We start from the raw sequence: 22,256 nt of genomic DNA, 5'->3' as shown, positions 1-22,256 counted from the left end.
TATGATGTAGGAAGGTATTGCAGATTTTTGTTGGATTTTTCTAGGAACCTTTATCTTTTACAAATACATAGCTGTTTTAATTTATCATCATATTAGTGAAGCAAAGGGCAAGCATATCTCGCTTACAGTTAATGGTACTGGAGGTTTTTTTTTAATTGACACTGACACATCTTAACCCAGGGGTCGTTCTGTGAAACAGGGCCTTTTAAAGTTTGATACGGTGCTTTTAAGGATACATTTTGCATGATTTTCAGAATTCTATTTCAGATAAATAGTGTGTTAATGTCTTAATGAATTACACAAATCATTTGAGTACACATTTGGGCACAATTAATGGAATTAAATCAGAACAGATTCTGAGATATTTAGCATTATTTCACTTGATCCTGTGCTGTGAATGGGTGCCGTCAGAATTAGAGTTCTGATAAAAACATCACAATAATTCACAAGTAATCCCAGCCCAATCTCACGGCAATTCATACATATTTTACAAGTTGCCAATTCGTATGAATTTGTATGAATGACCTACACCTAAACCCGCCCCTAAACCTACCTGTCACTGGGGTTTAGACAAATCTTACTAAATCGTACGAGGTCATACGAATTAGCCACCTCGTAAAATATGTACAGATTGGTCGTGAGATAGTATTGGAAGAACACGTTATCTAAACGTATCATTTGCCAAGACATGTTATTTTTAATTTGCTTCAGGAAATAAAAGACAACTTGGAACCCTAGAGGAGTCACGAAATACCAGCTCGATCAAAACTTCTAGCAAACCTTCATTTTTTTTGTCCTCCGGTTCTTTTCAACGTTACTGTGGCTTCTTTATTCTTTATTTGTGACTATGCTAATTTGTGCTGCGCTTGTTGTATTGGGTTGGTCGTTATATGTAAATGAGATGTTGCGTCTGTGTTCTTTAATTTGCGCATTGTTAGTAAATCACCCGCAGAAATTTCCCCTCCCATCAGTGCTTTTTTGGTATTGCGCTCTCGTGCTAATTTGCCCTGTTTAGTAAAACTGGCCCTGTAATGCATAATAATGCTTCTTCTATTACAAAAGTCCATCTCTTATCAAAATTATATTTGTTTAGAAGTGTTTTGGACTGTTTTCACTTGCAAACTGTGCTTGATCTGTGCATATTTCTAACCTGATTCAAACAAGACTTTTTCACTGGAGAAAGCAATATTATATGGAAAGAGGACTTGTATTTTAACCAGAAACAAAAAGGGCTTAATGATGGATTTCTTTATTACAAACACGCAGCTTTTCACAAGAAGTGAATTAATGAACTGGAGTTGTATGAGTTACTTGTGGATTATTGTGATGTTTTTATCAGCTGTTTGGACTCTCATTCTTACGGCACCCATTCACTGCAGAGAATCCATTTATGAGCAAGTGATAGAATGCTAAATTTCTCCAAATCTCATCTCAGATAGTACATTTTATTCAAACTTTCATTTTTGGGGTGAACTATTCTTTTAAGCCTTAAGAAAGGTATCAGTGTTGACAGTTGAACTTGTTTTTGGTTTTTTACTGTGTTTTATTTGTTACTTCATACAGTCCTTTCCTTCTTAAAATGGTGTAGCATTAAAATGAGCATATTTTTAATAACAATATTTAATGACTGTTTTCTCTGTGCAACTTTTCCAGTCTCTAACGTTTTCTCCAGTTCTCACCGCCTGTTATTGTATGTCATTGCATTGACCTTAGTGAAGACACAAATATTTGATCGGCTTAATGAGCAACCCAGCAATGGCCAATTGGTTTTTAATTATAACAAGGCATCATCTTGTTGATAACGGACACGGGGTCTTGAGCGAACCCGGCGCCCTGGTTTTATTTGCACCTCGGGTGATTACCAGGAGGAAGGTGAGAAGATTTGACACTTTGCAGATAGATTAATTTACTGCTGGAGTAAGACCAGAGGGTGATAATGAGGTCGAGGATTAAAAGCAGACAATCAGTGTGGCAGCGCTGCATGGACTCGTTAAAGTACACTTTCTCTCTCGTCACTGATCGTTCATGCGCTTCAAAGATAATCTCTGTCTTCAGGAGGATGTGAAAAAGGAGAAAAAAACGTGTCTCAGTTGTCTTTGTTTTGTGAACTTCAGTGTTATGTGTGGCATCTTTTTATGGTCTTGCGGTTGTTGCCTACAAAAAATACAATTTTACACCAAAATACCATAGTAAAATTGTGTTAAACTGGAATTAGCCATCACTTTCATAAATAAATAAATGGTATTTGAAAGCCTCTTAAAATGTTTGATGCAGATCTCATATGAACTTATTCAGGTTTTACGATAATAGCAATAAGAGCTATATGATCTCAAGGTGGAAATGGTCATAAGGCAGATGAACATGAATGGATGTGTGACTGTAAATATTTTTGTGCTTAGTCTTTAGTACTTTAATATTTAAACCCCAAAATTATTTTTTTGTTCTTATTTTTACATGGATACTAAAAGGGGATTTGCATACAACACGTGGTCATATATATTTATTTTTATACTTTCTCTTTTTTTATTAATTTACATTTTTTTAATCAGTACAGAAAAAAATATACCATTCAAAATTTATGGTGTTTTTTTATTTTAATTTTAATTAATACTTTTTATTCTTTAAGGATGCATCAAATTGATCAAAAGTGACAGTAACAACATTTATAATGTTACAAAAGTTTTATATTTCATATAAATGCTTTTCTTTTGAACTTTCTTTCTGAATCCTGAAATCCTGAAAAAAATGTATTACAGTTTCCACAAAAATTTTTTTAATAATAGTTTCTTGAGCAAAGTTCCACTTTGGTCTATCAGGAAAAATTAAAATTCTAAATTTATAAATTTCAGAATCTAATTTACAATTTAATAACTAACAATACTGTAGTTTTTACTGTATTTTTGATCAAATAAATGCAGCCTTGGCGAGCATAAGAGACTTCTTTCAAATACATAAAAAAATCTTTCTTAACTTAAGTTTTTTTTTCTAGACTTTTAAAACTTATTCGAGGGTTTTAGTCATTATTTCCTTGTTGGCATTTTCACATCTACACCTAGTGTGAAAGAAATGAAAGTGTCATTAATGTGTAATTTATTTCAGCCATATGATACTGACTAGGTAGGGGTACTTGAGCGCTGCTGAGCCATCTTTGAAACAGCCTGCTGCTGACCAGAGTGTCGCCTTAAGGGTGACACGCTCAGCCTGAGGTGCTCTTCTTTAATTATGCTCTGTTTAACCTTTCCTGGAGTCGGAGGGAGGCTGAACCATAGAGGGCCGTTTAGCGTAATGAGGGTCCTCATCAAAAAGCTATTGCAAGAGCTAAGACTGTTTGACCCACTGCTCTCTGTCTCTCTCTCTCTCTCTCTCACACACACACACACACACACACACACACACACACATATATACATAAACCATCCCAGCAGAGCCCTGGGCAGCACCGCTATGCACACTGCTCCTCATTTCAAATGAAATCGCTGGTCTGACTGGGATGTCATCTATAATTAATGACCACTTCAGAGTGTAATTTATTGAGATCTCACCTGTGGCTCTGTCCCCTATCCCTGCTGGACTTTCAAATCCCTCCCTGCTCCACCTCCTCATGTTCACACACTGCGTACATACAGAAATAGCAGACGACTTCACCTGATGTTTGCCATTTCACATACTGAATGCTAGAAGATCTCACACCTTGCACAATCATGTCAGGTATCAACACTTCAAAAAAAAGTCACCATAGCGAAGGAATGCATTATAGGAATGTTTCAGAATCAATTATTGAAAAACCCATATGTATTAAACAAAATATTGTCCTCCTCAATAGTTAATGGTTTCAGCCCTGCATTGACTTGTTTGTTTGACTTGGAAGTTTATGCAATGGTCTCTGCTGAATGTTCCAACTGAAGCATCTGTTCTTAAAGTAATAGTTTGAAATAACATGAGGCAAAGTAAATGATCATTTTTCAGTGAACGCTATTTTTTTACATTCTACAAAGTAGCATTTATAAAATCATTTATAAAATTTTATAAATGTTTGGAAGACCCCATGTGTTTGATTTCAGATGGATGGCCATCGACCAGATCCTCTCTGGTTTAGTCTCAATTCATTCATGTTGTAGACGTGCCAGGACTTGCTGTCATCTGATTACCTATGTTGCATCTCTTAGATTCAGTTGACAGATGCTGGTTTCCATCTGCAGGGCCTGTGAGACATTCCCCATCTGCACTGGAACAGAATTCCACAGGGAAACCCTTACTGTACAAGAGACTGAGTGTATACTTGTGCACCGATGACTGTTGGGTATCATGATCACAGATTACGCAGAGCTGTTAGGCTCGAGTTCAGTTTTAAGTGCCGATGTACACTTCGTCTCTGACCAGAACGGCGAGCCAGATAAAACCCAGCGGTACTAGAAAGGCCTGCTTCCCCTGCTGAGTTCTCCTCCGCCTTCACGGCAACCTCTTCAGTAGCCACAGCCCCATGTGGAGCCACTGACTCCTGCAGGGCTGCCAGCTGTCAGGGAACCTCTCCTCCTTCACACTCTCCAGTCATTAACCATCACCCTGAGTCAGGAGAGCCTACTTCACATGAAGTAGGCCTGGCTTTACACTTTACACGTCTTTAAGTGGGTTTTAGGTTTAATTTATCATTTTGTAATGTTGCATCAGTCATGTGGGTCTGGTGTGGCATTGTCTTGCACAGTATGTTTTACATTTTAGCCTGATTGAAATCATACAGTCCTATTTTTTTTCTGTACATCAGACATGTATTGTGCAGTATGATAGACTCAACTTGTTTTCAATGTTACAAAGGTAACTGCTAAATGCATCTTTACATCTTGTATTTTCACTGAGCTTGTTGCAGTGCATTCTGGGATTGCTTTGTCCACAAGGGAAACCTACCGTAGAAATATTACATCTTGAGGAATTATACATGTATAATTACAATGAACTTTTCCAGATTGAATATGTATAGTATTTTGTTTTTAGTTTTTTTCTATATATTTTTCTCTTCTTTAATTTTTAGATTTTATATACACTACCGGTCAAAATGATTTAAAACTACTATTATATAAAAACAATTAAAATCTGATATATAAGCACGGTAATGGTCAAAATTTAGAATAAAAAAAATTGGAATTAATTTGCTGCACTTATTTGATCAAAAATTCAGTAAAAATAAATATTTACCTGAAATGAATTAAACTTTAAATAAAATCAAATATATTTAAAAACTTTTATTTTATTTCAGCTAGTTGTCAAGACAAATTTTTCTACTAAATCTACTAAAATAAGTAAAACTAACCCTGAAATAATATATATAATGACAAGAACGCAACTAAATTGCTAAAACTTTAACTTAATAAAAATGAAAAACAAAATCTAAAAATAAAAACTAATTCAAAATATTATTAAAAACTCATATCTCAATGATACTAAAATATCACTGTGCTATAGGGTTACGGTTTTATAACAAGCAACACCTCTCTCTTCCTCTCTCTCTGCTCTTCTTCTTGTAGTGCCATGTTCTACAAACCAGTGCATCAGAGCAGTCCTGACAGAGCTAGTTATAGCAATGTGATATTTATCACCTCAGATAAAGACGAAATTAGTGTGAGAATGAGGTCGTACATCACTGCAGGTTAGATTAGGTGTCAAAGAAAAAAATCAATGACGAGACCATGTTTGCCTTCCTCAGATGCAGCAGAAAGTGGTGAAAGGCAAAGTTGCCTCGGGTCGACAACACCACAGTGACTCTTTGCCTCAAGTCCTTGTTTGGTAGCACTGGGAAGACACACAATAGACCATTTTGATTCAAAACACTTTATGTACATTTTTGGTACTTTTAGTACACTTTAATTCTGTTACCATGTAAGAATATACCAAAATTTCATTCCACCCCTCCTAGTGTGTGCACACAGATCTTTCCCTCAGTCTTTAGTGCAGCTGTGACGCTGTCTATCAGCCCTACTTGTGTGTGTCGGTGAAAGGGAACGGAACAGATGGGAATCCGATTGAAGAGATGAGATGCTCCTAATTACCTAATGAGCTAAGGGATCGGCTTGATTTGTCGCTTTAGCACTCTTGTTAGGTTAAGTGGAGGGAATCGACTAAGGACATAAGGGCTCAATCTATCCTCATCTTTTGCTCAAATGTCTGCAATACTAGAAATTAGAGGTGAGGCCTAAAAAGATACATTGTCTGAGATCTGCAATATGTTATAAACCTTGAAACTTCTATAATTAGACAAGTATATTCTATTTAGTCTTTACTTCTTTATTTTACTTTATTTTATGCTTTTTTCTCTCTTTGTGAAAAATTCTGACATTTTCACACTTTTTTTTATATACAAGGACAGTTTATCTGGCCACTTCTATGGTCACAAAATGTCACAAAGCACCTGTATTTAAGTCTTCGCTAAATGAAAGCTTACCTATATCTTCTAAAGTAATATCTTTGTGTGTGGAACAGAATGAAAAATTATTTACTTTTTTTTTAAAATCTCAAAACTATGAAATCTCATCCATATTGATACTTTGATGCAAAACTGGTTCTTATTTTTTATTTAGTAGTTAGTTACTTTTTTCATGTTTTAGAATGTTGTATTAAAATTAGCACGTTAACGCAGGCGATTCATTTTTTTCAGTTTAAATATTTAATGCGGTTAACGCAGGGCGAGCTAGGGTTGGCCACCCCACACACAACGGCTGTTTCTGTCTAATATTTCTTGACAAGAACCATCGTTTATTTAAATGCAGAGGGTCTTTACGACCACATCAAACCGGAGACGTTTCAGACGCGAACACCACTTCGCCTTAGTATATTAAAAAATATACTGTCTTTCTGTTGTTTTGACATTAATTTGAAGATTGAATGTGAAATTATTGCAATGTAAAAGTAATTTTAAAAACTTAAATGTTAGAAGGGATTAATCGGGATTAATCACGATTAATTTCAGAAAAAAATGTGCAATTAATTAGTTTTTTTTCAGGATTCAGAATTTAAAGTCTTATAGACTACATTTTGTGCAACTTTTAAAGCTGTATGACATTTCTTCAGTTCTTTAAAAATACAGCATATTGATTTGGAACCAAATTCTATTACATTAAAACAAATATTTTATAAAAATATCCAGTCAAAAGTTCACAAATGACACTGCACGGATATTTACCTGTGGCTGTTACCCTTCGCATTCAGATAAAATATAATTTATGCAAACAAGCCATCACTCGACATTCTGCTCTGGGTTTTAACGCAGCTTTTAATTAGAAGTCTTTTAATTAGCAGCCCTACCAAGATGCATAACGAACATAAAGGTCCATATGTTAATCCAGGCATCCTGTATGTCCTGAATCTGTACTATAACTGTAAGTACTCTCTGGGAGGAGAGTTTTCAGCATCTGTCACTATGAAGAAGTGTGTGTGTCCATGCAATCTGTGCTTTGAGGTGTGTGTGGTTATGTACGGGGGCCGATCTCAGCGTGTGCACCGTGTTTTCCTCATCCGTTCTGCCATATATTGACCATGTTGCACATTATAAATCAAAGGCGGCGAGGTTCTCCTGCAAGTGGCTAATGAAAGCTCATTTTTAACGTCACTAAATGGTCCTGACAAAAAGTCTAATGAGGAAATCAATAATTCAGCGATTGTTGTCCTGCTTATACTAATAGATCCAGGTTGTTGGGGCTGGGATCCAGTGAAGAGGGGGCCATTTTTTATTGCGCAGTTTCTGCACATCAGCGTGTTTTAAAAGGTTTTTTCCCCCTGCTGCGGACCCCTGATTGATAATCTGTTCTGGATTTGCGACTGATGCCAGGACTTTGGTCGGATTCAAGTTATGGGCATTTAAGAAGTGCTGCTGCCATTAATATAAATTTAATCCATTCTGTGTGAAATTAGGTGAAAAATACCTCTCACCTCCCCTTTAATTACGATTGATGTTACAAAGATAACACTTTAAAATGCTTTTATGCGTTTATCTTTTTTCTTCTTTTTCATTATGGCTAAAAAGTTGAAAAACTACCGTGCTAACAAACACTATGACTGCTCGTCAGTCTACTCCTTCAACAAAAAATGAAAATTTACTGAAAATGTTCTCACGCCCAGATGTAGATGAGTTTGTTTCTTCATTAGAACAGATTTGAAGAAATGTAAAATTACAGTACATCACTTGCTCACCAGTGGATCCTCTGCAGTGAATGGGTGCCGTCAGAATGAGAATACAAACAGCTGATAAAAACATCACAATAATCCACACCACTACAAGTAATCCTGTTTTGGACTGTTTTTTTTTTTTTAGAATGAGTGCTTGATTTGGGCTTATTTCTCTCCTGATTCAGACAAGATGACTTTAGCTCTGGAGAAAACAATATTATGGATAAAGGACTCGGAAAAAAAGGTTTGAAGTTAAAAATGCTTTGATGGATTTGTTTCTTATAAACACAGTTTTTCACTTCACAATACATTAATTGATGGACTGGAGTCACGTGGATTACTTGTGGATAATTGTAATGTTTTTATCAGCTGTTTGGACGGCACCCATTCACTGTAGAGGATCCATTGGTGAGCAAGTGATGTAATTCTAAATTTCTCCAAATTTTTTCTAATGATGGAACAAACTCATCTACATCTTGGATGGCCTGAGGGTTAAGTACATTTTCATTTTTGTATGAACTATTTCTTTAAGCCTTTTTATTGTTTTAATGCCAATTACTGAGTCCTCCTTCTCCTTTATTTTTCCTTTAACCAGATCCCTTTTTTCTGCTTCGGATTGTGTCATTCTCTAAATCTCGAAATCCTTGCTGTTTGGTCCCTGCTGTAGAAGGTTCAGGTGTGTGTGTCTGCTGGTAATGAAAGCAGATGGTGGTTTGTTCTGGTGAGGTCACTGATCATGATCCTGGTCCCAGAGAGACTTTGTGTGGGGTGGGGGACAGGGGTCCGGCTCCACAGCCCACTCTTAATTGAAGGGGCAGCTAGATTACCCTCTCTGAACCCTAGCTGGGATCTTTGATGGTAGGGGTTTGCGCCATGTGCTTCAGTTTTTGAGTCATCCTGGATATCTATCAATTTCATTCAGACAAGACCAGACAGTCATTGTGAATTACTTTAGGTTATGCATAACTCTAAAGCATTTTGATTTTGAGCCTACAGTCTTACAGTTACAATGCACTAATATTAAAATTCTGGACATTATTTGTAATATTTCAAAATGAACATGTACTGGATTGAAACAACTTAGGTATTTTTAATTATCCATCATTTTATCATATTATCTTTTAAAAAACATTTATTTGTTTATCTCTGAATCATCATTGTATTGCATTGCATTATATTTTTGCCTCCACAATAAAAACTGCAGCTTTGATTAAACAATTAAACATTTAGATACACTCTTACACAGAATTGGGTATAAACTGATATTTATATGCATTTTATGTAGTTAGTCTGTTATACTGTCATAAAGATCTCATTGATTTACAATCGAAACTATCAGAATTTCATCTTACTTTCTGGCCATATAAATATCAGTATCTGATTCATAGGTTAAATGTTTGCTTAAAAAAATCATGCACATTAAAATATATCGACTTATAACCATGGTATCCGTATATTCTGCAGGTTACCCGCTCAGATATTTAATACCATGCCTCACCACTTACTTAATGATTGCATGAGTTGTAAATGATACATTATCCATAAAAAACTGACACAACTTGTTGGTTTCAGGAGGAAGAATAAGCTTTGGTACTTTGAGTTTGGAACCTCAGAGACCTTCTCGGCAACTTGCAAGAAGCTGCATGATTATCTTGAGGTGGAGGTAATGAGAATAAAGTGCGAAACCCACATGCCTTATCACCTTTCTAACACTTAAACACTCCCTGCTGAACCACTGGAAAGAACTGTAGTGTATTGTTTTAAGCCAAAAAAGTACATTTTGACAAAATGTCTTTCAAGATTTTGTTGTATTCACACAAAATACTGATGATTTTTCAGAAAGGGCCACGTAACAGAAAGCACATAATTTTTAGCTTGTTAATGCTAGTGCAACAGTGATTTATTTATTTATTCATTTATTTATTCATTATTGATTGATTGATCGATCAAGCCAATTATTTGTTCACTCATTGTATAATAATTGTAATTTTATCTTTCTCATGTTTTATAGTGTGATGGTGTCACCCTAAACCTCAGCAACATCTCATTGGAGGGCATTGCCATCCTGAATATTCCCAGCATGCACGGCGGTTCCAACATTTGGGGAGAGAGCAAGAAACGGAGGGGTCACCGTCGAACAGGGAAGAAGTCTCCGGAAAAGAAGACCCCAATTGTTGACCCCAAACAACTCGTTTTTGCTGTCCAAGGTATATAAACGCTTATATTTTCTGTGGCAATCAACATTATGCCATAAATGATGTCATTAGAGCTTAACTTGCATTTAACTTGGAACATTTCTTTAAGGGTCACCTTTACGTTACTGGTTTGCAAAGTCCTTGTCTTCATACCTGATTAATCAAAGGCAACTTCTGAGGAACTTTTCTTTCATGATGAATATTTCACCAGTGACACATTGAATCATGGCGAGTGGCTTTTGTTTGGGTTGAAGGGATGCAGTTTTAATGTCAGTGTTTGGGATTGTCAGTGGCTCTGTAATGGCTTGTGCTAGCGTTGGTGGACAGACCTGTCCAATCAAAGCAGACTCAACTGTACCATGGTAAAACAGGCTGATTGGGGTTTCAATAACTTTCTAAAGCAGCAGGCTTACTGTCACATACATCTGCTGCTGCCACTAGCTGTGCTAAGTGTACTGAAATGACCGACATAAATCAGAGCCAGGCCTGCAAATTCCTGTTTTTCATAATACAAAATTCACACAGTTGTGAATCTTTGGTGCTTTGTAGTCTCGGACTACAGTCTGTTCACTGACTGTTTAATACTCATTGCACACAAAACTAATCACTCAGTTTGCCAGATTATTATGATAACACATCTTTAAAATATATTCCAATTTTATTTTGAGGCACTTAGTAGCAATTTAACTTGATAAACTGTTTAACTGTCTTTAAGTTATGTTTGTGAGATAGTCAGAATAGCACAAACATAACTCTGTACTACTGTTTGCTAATAAAGCCTGTCTCTAAGAAAAAATATAGTTTGTGAGAGGCAAAATTATGTTAAATACAACGTCATGATGTGAGATACTGTATAAAGCCATAACATGAGATATAAAGTCAAAATTGTGATATATAGAATCACATTGTAAGTCATAATATGCTATACAAAGTCCCATTTGTGAGATATAAAATCTCATTTGGGAGATTTAAAGATCCATATATGAGATATAAAGACACATTGTGAAAAATAAAGTCATAATGTGAAATACAGTATGAAGTTGCATTGCTAGATTTAGTCTGCGGTGGAAAATGACTTCTACAGTTTGAATAATTTGCCGCAATGTTATATGTTTGGTAAATACAATATGTATAACAATGTTTTATCACATAATATACTTTTAATAAACCCACCTCTAAATGGCACATACTGTAAAAAAAAAAAAAAAAAATCTAACTGTAGTTTATCACTTTACATGTCAGTCAGATCAACACAATTCATAGCCATTTTACATTTTGGTGAATTTTTGCTATAAATTCTAACAATTTGTGTAGTTTTTAAAAAATCTGCTTAATAGACTTTAGTGTTCTTATGGGGAAAAAGAATACAAATTCATACATCTCATAGAATAGTTACATTTTGGCCAGAATAAGCAGCAATTTGGCCTAGAGATTGTTGTGATGAACCCTAATAAAAATTATCTATGCAAGAAGAGCAAATGCTGTGCTGCTGATACAAGTGAGATACCAAACACGCATAAACACTTACACCTAGTTCTCTGCCAAATGATATTAACCCAAATCCTGTCAAAGTGCAAAAAACACTAAAGACTTGTTGTTGTTCAGATAAACACTTAGATGTTCCCTCCACGGAGAATCGTGAAGGCAGAACGCTATTCACTAATCTAGAAATGTGTACGCCGGTTGTCACCACGTTGGGGAAAAGCCATGTATCGTGCTGCTTTGAGAGCATTGATTGTAGTTTTACAGAATCTCTTTGGGCCGTTATCATGGGACCGTTTGGGATCACAAAGAGCAGAATGAAGGGTGAAACGTCAGAGCCTGTTCGAGTCTTACAATCACAGTATTCGAGGTTCCCTGATGAGAAATCACCCATTTGAAAGAGATTGTCAGTTCGACTTTCTTGTTTAAAGAGTTTACTTGCTTGGCCCAGCTGCTTTCTTTCCAGTCAATATGGGTGAAAATGAAATATAACCTCTAGTATGAGTATTCTTATTCATTTTTTGTACAGTATATCAATATCGGTACATTTACACGCCATAACTCCGTAGTATCTCATTCATTAAACTCTTTAATCTGTCCACCTCAGTTAAACCCCAAGTACCAATCCATTATCTCAGGTGTCGTTAGTCTGAGACGTCTTTACGGTTCATCCAGCCCCTTGCACTCTTTAATTTCAGTCAATACAAGTCAGCAGCTGATAAATGCACCCATTTGTATCATGCATGTTTGCTTTAATATCCTGCCACTGCATCTCTGCTGCCGCTCTCAGTAGAGACGGAGCACTTGGTGAATAAAATCGGCATCCAAAAAAGAGAGCAAGAGTACAAAACCCTTTACGCTCCATTCTATTCCATTTACTCTGGAAAAAAGATCTATTGATTGGCGTGAAGGCGACCACGAGCCCAGGTTTGGACCAGAGAAGGCACTAAGCCTGGGTGCCTCGCTGATGGTTTTGAAAGCCTTCGTAGATGCGGCTTCATCTGAAGGAGCTCTGAAGGTGAGAGGCCTGTGCTTGTCAGATTAGTCGAGGGAGCATTAGCTGGTTGGTAAACAGGGAGTGCATTAGCCCCCGAGGCCCGGCTCTCAGATGGGGTAGAGTCTTACCTTTTGGGAGCAGTTGAGTGGCCCTGCTGGTAACGCTAGGAGACAGGCCTCCTCAGGTGGAAGGGAATGGCGGCAGGCTGAATTATTCAGCATGGACGTGGGCTGCACTGGGGCTACTGATGTCCCCTGACACACTGTGCGAAAGCCCCTCAAACCCCCTCCCGCGCACCATGTGCGTCATGAGCAACACGGGCTGTTCAATCACACAGAAAAAAAAACAGGTGACAAGAAAACACCATTATCAGGTGCATACGGCTTGTATGTGTGTGTGCATGTGCAAAAGAAAGAGAGGTTTGTGTTCAAAAGTGAAGGTGATTTGACATTTTGGTGTTTAAATATTTTTTTCTTATCCCAGCTTTACATGCAGGGTCTTTTAGAAATAGATGTGGAGGTTGAAAGTGTAAAAATAAAATCTAAATTTTTCTAAAAAGTTTAAAAAATGTCTGTTTGTTTAAGTAGTGGACATCAACCAATCATGTCATCTATGGGTGGGGCTATTTGATTTAAAGCAGTTTTATTGGAGTCTTCAGAAAACCTGTTTGAAAACAGTCATTATTTCTGAAATTATGTTTGGTTATTCTTTATTTTTTAGTATATTTTTAGAACCAAGGGGTTAGGGTTTGGCCAGTTAACCCCTCCTGGTATATTATGTGCACAAAAGGATATTTCTTCACTGGCAGCTATTCAAAAAGCCATGTAAATTTATTTTTATTAATATTATTTTAGATAAATGTAAGTTTTAATTAATTTAAATGTGTATTTTTTAGAATTTAATTTACTTTAAATGTTGCAAATTATTTAATTAAACATTTTTATTATTTAATTTAATTTGATTGAAATTGTACTTTTTTGTTAGAATATAATTAGAGCTTAATTTTTTGTTGGCTAGTAGATGTTTCACCAGCTGCGTGTCCAAAATCACATCCTGTCTGAGTAGGTATTTCATTTGAATTTGAACTTACTTTGCAACTGATAAAAAAAATATGTTCTATATAGTATGAATCTGGATAGTATGAATGAAATTCAGACATACTATATCCGAAATGTTGTTACTGTCATATGACCTACCAGCGTCAGTTGTGTCACTTCACTGCCATTCAGAAATCCTCTCCCTTGGCCTCATGGAATAGTGTCCATCGAATACAATTCAATTCCAAGAGAATTTAAAAGAGATGACAGCTCCCATCCAGAGCATGTGAAGCTGTAGGTAGAGAGTGTGTTTAGAAATCCCCTTAGACTGTCTCTGACGCTGTCCACACACACACACACACACACACACACACACACACACACACACACACACTCAACGCATGCAGTTCTTACTTCTCACACTTTTTCGAATCCCAGCAAGGCCTCGTTCGCAGCCTGTCTCCTTGACAACAGTTGAACACCGCGTTAGTACAACAATCCAAGAATTTGTGTTACCCCGTTAACTGTGGTTGCCAGACAACTGTAACCAACTCTGTTTTGTTGTTTAGCTTTTACATTTTTAAGAAATATATTCCTGCATTGCCCTTAGGTACCTGTGGAATGACTTTTTCCATACAAATGGCATTTAACTTGAATATGTGAATGGACTTTCTGATCCTTGCTTCTGATTGGTCAACAGTGTTTGAGCCATGCAAAAATACATTTTATAGTAACAGTTATGACTCCAAGCACTACCTAGCACCCGCAGGGGATCTAAATAGAATTTATACAGAATATAACAGAAAAAAGTACGAAAAATATATGTAAGGTAGAATAGAATAGAATAGAATAGAATAGAATAGAAATGTAAGATACAGAATAGAATAAAACAAGGAATAGATAGAACAAGATAAAATATGTAAGCTACAGAATGGAATAAATGTAAGGAAATAGAGCATAATAAATGTAAGAAATAGAATTACATTAGATATCAAATATGTAGACTAGAACTGAATGGAATAAAATGTAAGAGAATTTGATAAATATAAAGAATAGAATGAGATATAAAATGTGCGAGCTATAGAATTGAATGTAAAAAGATTAGATGTAAGAAATAAAATATGATATAAAATATGCAAGTTAAAGAATGGAATAAATGTGAGGCAATAGAATAAATCTAAGGAACAGATTAAGATAAAAAACATGTAAGCTATGGAATAGAATTAAATAAATGTAAGATACAAACTAGAGTAAATATTAAAAATAGAATAAGATATGAAAAATATGAAAATAAGTTGAAAAATATGAAAGCTATGGTATAGAATATACTAATGAATGTATGATATAGAATAGAATAAATGTAAGAAATCTAAATAAATATATAAAATATGCAGGATGGTATAGAATAGACTAAATGTAAGATATAGAATAGAAAAAATGCAAGAAATAGAATAAGATATAAAATGCATAATCCAGAGTTAAATAAATGAGAGAAAATAGGTTAGATGTAAGAAATTGATTTTTATGAAATATGCAAGCTATAAAATCAAATGGAATGAATGCAAGGTATAGAACAGAACAAAAGCAAGGAATAGAATAAGATATAAAATAATAGAAATAGAATATAATAAATGTAAGGAATAGAATAAAATAAGATTAAATATTAGCATTAGAATATAGGATTAGAATAGAACAATAATGTTCAATTTAGTAAATGTAAGGAATAGAATAGAATAGATGTAAGATACATGATACATATGCACATTAAGCCATCGTGCTTATGTTAGTGGCAAGAGTTTGAACTTGGCTCGCAACATTTCCTTATCACATTCCCTCTCTTTTTCCATCTCACTAAGATTTCAAAAGTGGCTAAAGCGTAAATAGAAATGATTAGTGCAACAGACCTAACTGGACCTTGTGCTAGCGGTCAGAGCTTTGCCAGCACTCGCTTCTGTTTATTTGTGTGGTTTGACTGTTGCCTGTCTGTGGACTGAATGACACCGTGTGTGTGTGTTTGAGGAGGAGGAGAGGAAGACTCATAGGAGCTGTTACTGAACAGATGGTCCCAGCGCGACACTGGACCTCCGACCGAGGAAAAATCAATGCTCATAACTTCAAAACAAAAAAGAAATTAATAAATATGGAGGAACACGAGATTGCTTTGCATCAGTATCGCATTCTAATTAATAGGTGTTTTGTTTGTGGGTTGTTGGTGTTTTTTTCTCCCCTCCTTTTCTCCAACGGTGACAATTTATGCTTTTTTAGAGCGGAAGGCAGACTGTGAAGATTCCAATTCAAGCTTGTCTGCTTTTTTTTCTCTTCTTCTCACCCCCCCCCCCCCCCCCCCCCCCCCCTTCCGCCCCAAACACACCTCCACTGTCTGCTCCTCATCTTCTCTTTTGGTCTTTCTCCTCATAATCTTTTCCCCCTGACGTCCCCCACGGGTCAGACTCAAGCGTTTGGTAGAAAGCGGATGGTTTAAAAGGCTAACCCATTTTGACAGGGATATTGATATTGGTTTTGTGTTTTGGAGGGAGAGGACTGCCTTTTTGGGCTCTTTGGTTTGTGTATCTCATGTACGTTAATGATAATGCTAAATAATTCACTTTAGGTATTAGCACATATTTTGCATGTGTTACATATTTATATTTTGTCATTTACCAGATGTTTTTTTGCAAAACGAATTATAAATGTGAAAAATCATAAGCAATTTATCATACAGGACACAACAGGATATACTATAAAAATGTATTATTTAAAGGAAGTTCATTTGTGGTGCATCCAGATAGAACCAGGCAGATTGATTCAAGATTCATTATCTGGATCTAGAGGAACTGGCAGGTATGTTCGGAGAGTTTAACCAGACTAGACTTTTTATTTAATTAAATGATGTGAATGAAAATGTCTGTTAGGAACAGAATTTTCTAAGATGAAGTGCAACTAGTCTTTTTCATTATTTGATGGATTTTTGCTCATTTTTAGATCAGGTTGACCTCATTAGTTTTTCTATTGGTCACAAGTTTTCTTTTTGTCTCTTAGACCCGTCTGATCAGCTGTTGGAGGTGGTGGGGCTGGAGGGGGCAATGGAAATGGGGCAGATCTACACAGGTCTGAAGAGCGCAGGCAGACGTCTGGCCCAGTGTTCCTCCATCATTATCAGGTTACTTTTCATTGTAATTACAAATCAACCCCATCCTCCAGTGTGTTGTTCCTAATATACTGAATTTAGAAATGTTTACTTGTCCAATGAAGTAGTGCATTTGGGGAACATTATTTCTATAGTAGAACCCTTTATATTATGCTTTACTTTTTTTGCTAGTTCTTTTATTATTAAGATAATACAATTACAATTAAGGCAGCTTTTAGGAACTTTTTAAGATTTTTGATAATATTAATGATATGCTACGGTTTCAAAGTTTAGGGTTAAGTTTTCTTTAAGAAATTAATACTTTTACTCAGCAAGGGTGCATTAAATTCTTTAAAAGTGACATTGAAGACATTTATAATTAAAAAAATATATATTTCTGTTTCAAATAAACACTGTTCTTTTGAACTGTCTATTTATAAATGAAAAAAATGTTTTCCACAGAAATATTAAGCACCACAACTGTTTTCAACATTGATTAAAATACGAAATTTTACTTGAGCAGTAAAAATTCAGCTTTGGGATCACATGAATAAATTATACTTTAAAAACATATTTAAAAAAAGAAAACAGTTGTTTTAAATTGTAATAATAGTTCACAATATTACTGTTTTTACTGTATTTTTTATCAAATAAATGCAGCTTTGGTGAGCATGAGACCTTCTTTCAAAAACATTAAATGTTGTACCAACTCCAAACTTTTGAATAGTTGTGTATTATGTTTAGAGACTACATAGAATATTTTTACAGTACTTTGACTACATTCAAAGTTAATTTGCCACACTGTAAGACTTACGACAGAAAAATATTAAAAATGGTGCAGAAAAACAAAAAAATTAACCTAATATCTTGATGTTTACAGATATACTGTACTGTATATAAACAAAAATAAAATTTTGTTTTACTTTTAACATATTCATGTTTCAGTATTATATAACTATGTTCCATTGACAGAACCAGTAAAGCCCTTCCTATGCAAATAGATGGTGAGCCATGGATGCAGAGCCCATGCACTGTAAGTATGGCATGCACATTTAATATTTTTAAATGCTTAAATGTCCTTTATATTGCATGTGTTTTTGAATTTTTAAGTGTAGGAATATTTTTGCTGACTTTGGGTTTTGGCTTTAGTTGGTCAGTCTTAGATTCTCCTGATATCTTGTGCAAAAATCACAGCACCGTTTTACAAGAAAGCTCAAAATAAGCTCCAGCCTGAAACAACCACCTCATTTGCAAAATTCGAAGCTTTGTTTGCTTTTAATTAAAGTTTCCTTTCTCTGAAAGCATCTTTTCTGAAGTGCAGTGTTCATTTACATATACTTCATTTTGTCGATGCCTGGAATTCAAAAAGCATGACAACACAATTAATTGGAAGGAGCACTTGTGGTTAAAGGTAGACACCAACAAAACTGTTATCGTAGCAGGTGATCTCCATAGCAACCTATGGCTTCGCTGTGGCTTAATTAGTGTCAGTAAACGTAAGGAATGCTTTTGAGACACTACAGTCAATATTCAGGTGTTCCAGCTTATCCTCAGCAAAAGTGATTATGCTAATCCATTTTTAGGTGGCGCTGCATTGTATCTGCTTGCTTGTGAGGGTTTATGTGTAAATTAGTGGAATTGCATTTTTAATAGATTTTTTTGTTATATATTTCATGCAATCAATGTGGAAATAAATGAAAATATTCCTTTTTTATATATATAGATATTATTTATTTACCAAATAATATCACTAAATATGTATTTTTTTCTTAAATAAAATTTTTACAAAATAAATAAATATTCCAAAAAACATTTTTTTTTTTTTAATTATTTAGCAATAAAGATCAATTTTATTCCACAGAGAAACATCAAGTTTATTTATTCATAAAAATAAGCACCTAATTTGATCTTGTCTTTCTAAATTGTTCCAGAGAGACACTAAAAAGGGCATGATTCCAATAAATTTGCATTATATATGAACACTCTCGATTTCACCCCATATGTTAAAAAATGTCATGTTGACTCTTCCTCTTAATTAAACATAAATGCTCCAAAGGTTTTCTTTTTGAGGTGTTCAGTACCATTTACCTTCTGATTCCCATTACTGTGTCTGAATACTTTCATGAACAAAGCAAATGGGTGAATTCAAAGAGAAGAGCTTGATATTTACCATCACCTTTGATGTGGAATTATAATTGACCCACAAAAGGGAATTCAGCACCCAATTAAATGTGACAGGAACAAGAAAGTTAATAAACAAGATTTTAACGACACTTTCACTTCACATTCTAGTACATTAGTTCACTGGCTGTTTTTTAACATGTTTGTGTCTTGGAGAGACTCTTTGGCAAGTTATGTGCCTTTATTTGTGTATTACGCCAGTTCATATAACATTTATCTGTCATATCTTCTGTCATCTGATTGTCTTTATGAATTTATATCATATAACGTAAACGTTTTCACATCATATTTGTTTTCAATCTTTCTGACAGGTTAAAATCGTGCATGAGAATCAGGCCCGTATGCTGATGGGTCCTCCTCAAAGCTCTAGCTTTTTCTCCTTCTTTCGACGCGACCGCAGAGAGAGTAAAGACTGACAGCTACACCTGCTGTAGAGCTCATGTGAATGGTGAAAACCATTGTGAAGGTTCCTGACAGCTGCGGTTAGGCTACAGATCTCTAGATTTCAGCTGATCACTTTAGCCACCAGTTTTCTGTCTCATGCTGTACTGCCATTATCCAGTACAAGCCAAGTACTGCAAGGAAAAGGCCAAACTTGGGTTTTTTTGTTCACAAATGTTTAAAAAGGTATGTTTTGGCTCAACTGGAATTGGAATCAGAGAGATCTGAGGATAATAGGCCCTGCAAAAACACTTCAAATCTGAAGTCTTTTGGAGTTTGAGTCTTATTTGCGGATTCTTGAACCGGAATTGTTTTATTTTGGGTATGTTATTTAGGAAGTGCTGGATTTCTTGGTGCCAAATGTGAGATGAGACATGGCTAAAAGAAAAAAAAGTACTTTTTAACTCGAAACGTGTAATGTGTTAGTCTAGTGGCACATTTTTAATATTCTTTAGTATGTTGTGTTCAAATCCAGAACTTTGTAAAATATATATATATATATATTTTATTTTATATTTTAAATTTTAATTAAATTTTATTTTAAATTTTATTTTATTTTATTTTATTTTGCATCTGAAACTGACAGCCAATAATTTTTCTATAGGATTTTTTTTTTAACTTGCCTAATTTTGATGTCAGTGGGTGATTTCTACAACAGCATGTTCTTACATTAATCATGCAACTTTTTTCAAAAGTATAAATATATTGATTGTTTTGGAAGTTGCATTTAAAAAATTCACTTGGATCAAAAAATCATTTAAACTGGTTTTCTGAATCACTAAACACGGTCAAGTTACTTGAAGAAGGATCAACTAAACATTGAAGAGAATCATTTCCAGAAGCATGAACATGTGGTCTTTTTATTTCAAGCACAAATGGAGGTTTTAGGTTTTCGTTAGACAATCCTCGTCCAGAGTCAGTAGTCGATGCACAGTTTTTAGGCTTTTTAATGTGAATACCTGTCTGTGTTTTATTTTAAGCTGAAGCTGCTTGCTTGTTGACGAAGAATCAGATTGAAAGACTTGTATTTTGTTGTATTTTGTCTTTACAAGACATGGTTGTCATGGTCACAAGGTGCTTTGCTCATGCATATTCATGTGTTGTGATGCACTTCTGCCAGAGCTAAAGCAAATGTGCGACTGCACCTTTTCTTTTCTTGCGATAGCAGCATGCAATGATGTGAGACACTATTGCACATCCTGGTAACTAAAGTTTCTAGTTAGGCCTAGTTTAGTTGCACTCACCCCCACATAGCCCTCAGTTCATAATAGGTGCTTTGTGCAGTGAACTGACAATGAACTTGCCTGATGTATTTGCATGTTGCATCCAGATATGACGTATGACATTTTTAGCAGTTAAAAGTTAAAGCGCACGTCATAATTCATAGACCATTTATACCAAGGATATTCAAAGCCCGTTTTGGTAAATTGAGAGATTTATATTGTATAAAAGTGAGTGTTGCATTTTGTGCTTGGCCTATTATAACATGCATATATGATGCTTACTTTGTAAAGTCATTAAAATAATCAATATTAATGTGCCACGTCAAATACTTGTGCATTTTAATTTTACTAAATATTATTTTTCTTTTTCTCACAAAACTCTGTGTGAGATCAAACTGTTTAAGACCCCAGATTTATTTAGAGATATGCAGAAAAATCTAACCTAAATGACATTTTTGATCCTTTCATAAAAGTTTTGAAATCAGTAAAAGCAACAATATTTATAGAAAACACATTATTAGTATGCCAGGTAAGTTGTCCATTCGTAACTCTAACAAACACACCTACTTTCCCCTTTTGACCCTGTCAGCTTGCCGCAGTCGCTCACCTCTTGACCTGACAACAGATGCATCCCTATGGTTGTAACCTTTTGATGTTAACCTGTCAAATGAACATCTATACCTGTCCTGCATTCCATAAAGCTCACGGGATTATACATTGCGTCAAGAAGGAGTTAAAATGTTTAGGTTTCCATCAGTTCCCTATAATGGAAGATCCTCTGTTTATGTGCTGTTTTACCTGATCCTGCAAAAGTGACATGTTAGATGTTTCTTAATGATGTGATTAGAGCTTTGACACGAGGAAACGCCGGACTGACATTTTTAGCACGTGTTAAATATGTTGCATGTAAATGGATGTAATGAACTTCATTTCAAAGGCCAGATAAGGTGTGAAAGCATATCTATAATAATAGGTGTTATTGGGGGGGGGGGGGGGGGGGGGTATATTATATATGCATTCAAATACTCATCCACAAAGACTTATTTTGATTAAATCAAATTAAAATACCAATCTAAGTGGCTCTTTGTTAATCTTTTTTTTGTCATTCTTGCTATTACGATTATTGAGAATGAACATCTTTGTGTATATTTGTCAGTTCATGTAATAAAAATTAAAACAAGGTTACTGTTACGAAACCTATAGTAATGAAAAATGGAAAAAAATGAAAAACTGTGAGAGCATGTTGTGACCTACTATATTTATTTATATTAAAAATTAGTCTAGAAACAGTTTTCAAATTACTTGAAAAAATATCAGATCGTTTTTTACTTTTTTCTTTGTAATGGTTTGTGAAATTTACATTTACTTTAATAATAAAAATTGAATACTTTTAATCATTTATATTTGTTTTATTTTATT

General features: G+C 35.0%; 1 protein-coding gene across 2 annotated transcripts in view; it reads left to right on the top strand.

Moving 5' to 3' along the window:
- dgkb (diacylglycerol kinase, beta) overlaps window positions 1-21,790 on the top strand; it is a 49,951-nt gene extending 28,161 nt beyond the window's left edge. For both annotated transcript variants that reach the window (XM_079387716.1, XM_079387717.1), the window contains 5 exons: window positions 9,727-9,817; window positions 10,166-10,361; window positions 16,905-17,025; window positions 17,965-18,025; window positions 19,485-21,790. In XM_079387716.1, coding sequence (XP_079243842.1) covers window positions 9,727-9,817; window positions 10,166-10,361; window positions 16,905-17,025; window positions 17,965-18,025; window positions 19,485-19,589 — 574 coding nt within the window. In that variant the 3' untranslated portion in view covers window positions 19,590-21,790. The remainder of the gene's footprint in view (window positions 1-9,726; window positions 9,818-10,165; window positions 10,362-16,904; window positions 17,026-17,964; window positions 18,026-19,484) is intronic.
- The last annotated feature ends 466 nt before the right edge of the window (window positions 21,791-22,256 follow it).

The sequence above is a fragment of the Barbus barbus genome (genome assembly GCF_936440315.1).
Source record: "Barbus barbus genome assembly, chromosome: 31".
Taxonomy (NCBI): domain Eukaryota; kingdom Metazoa; phylum Chordata; class Actinopteri; order Cypriniformes; family Cyprinidae; genus Barbus; species Barbus barbus.
Note: the sequence above shows the minus strand (reverse complement) of the source record. Positions and strands in the feature narration are given on the sequence as shown.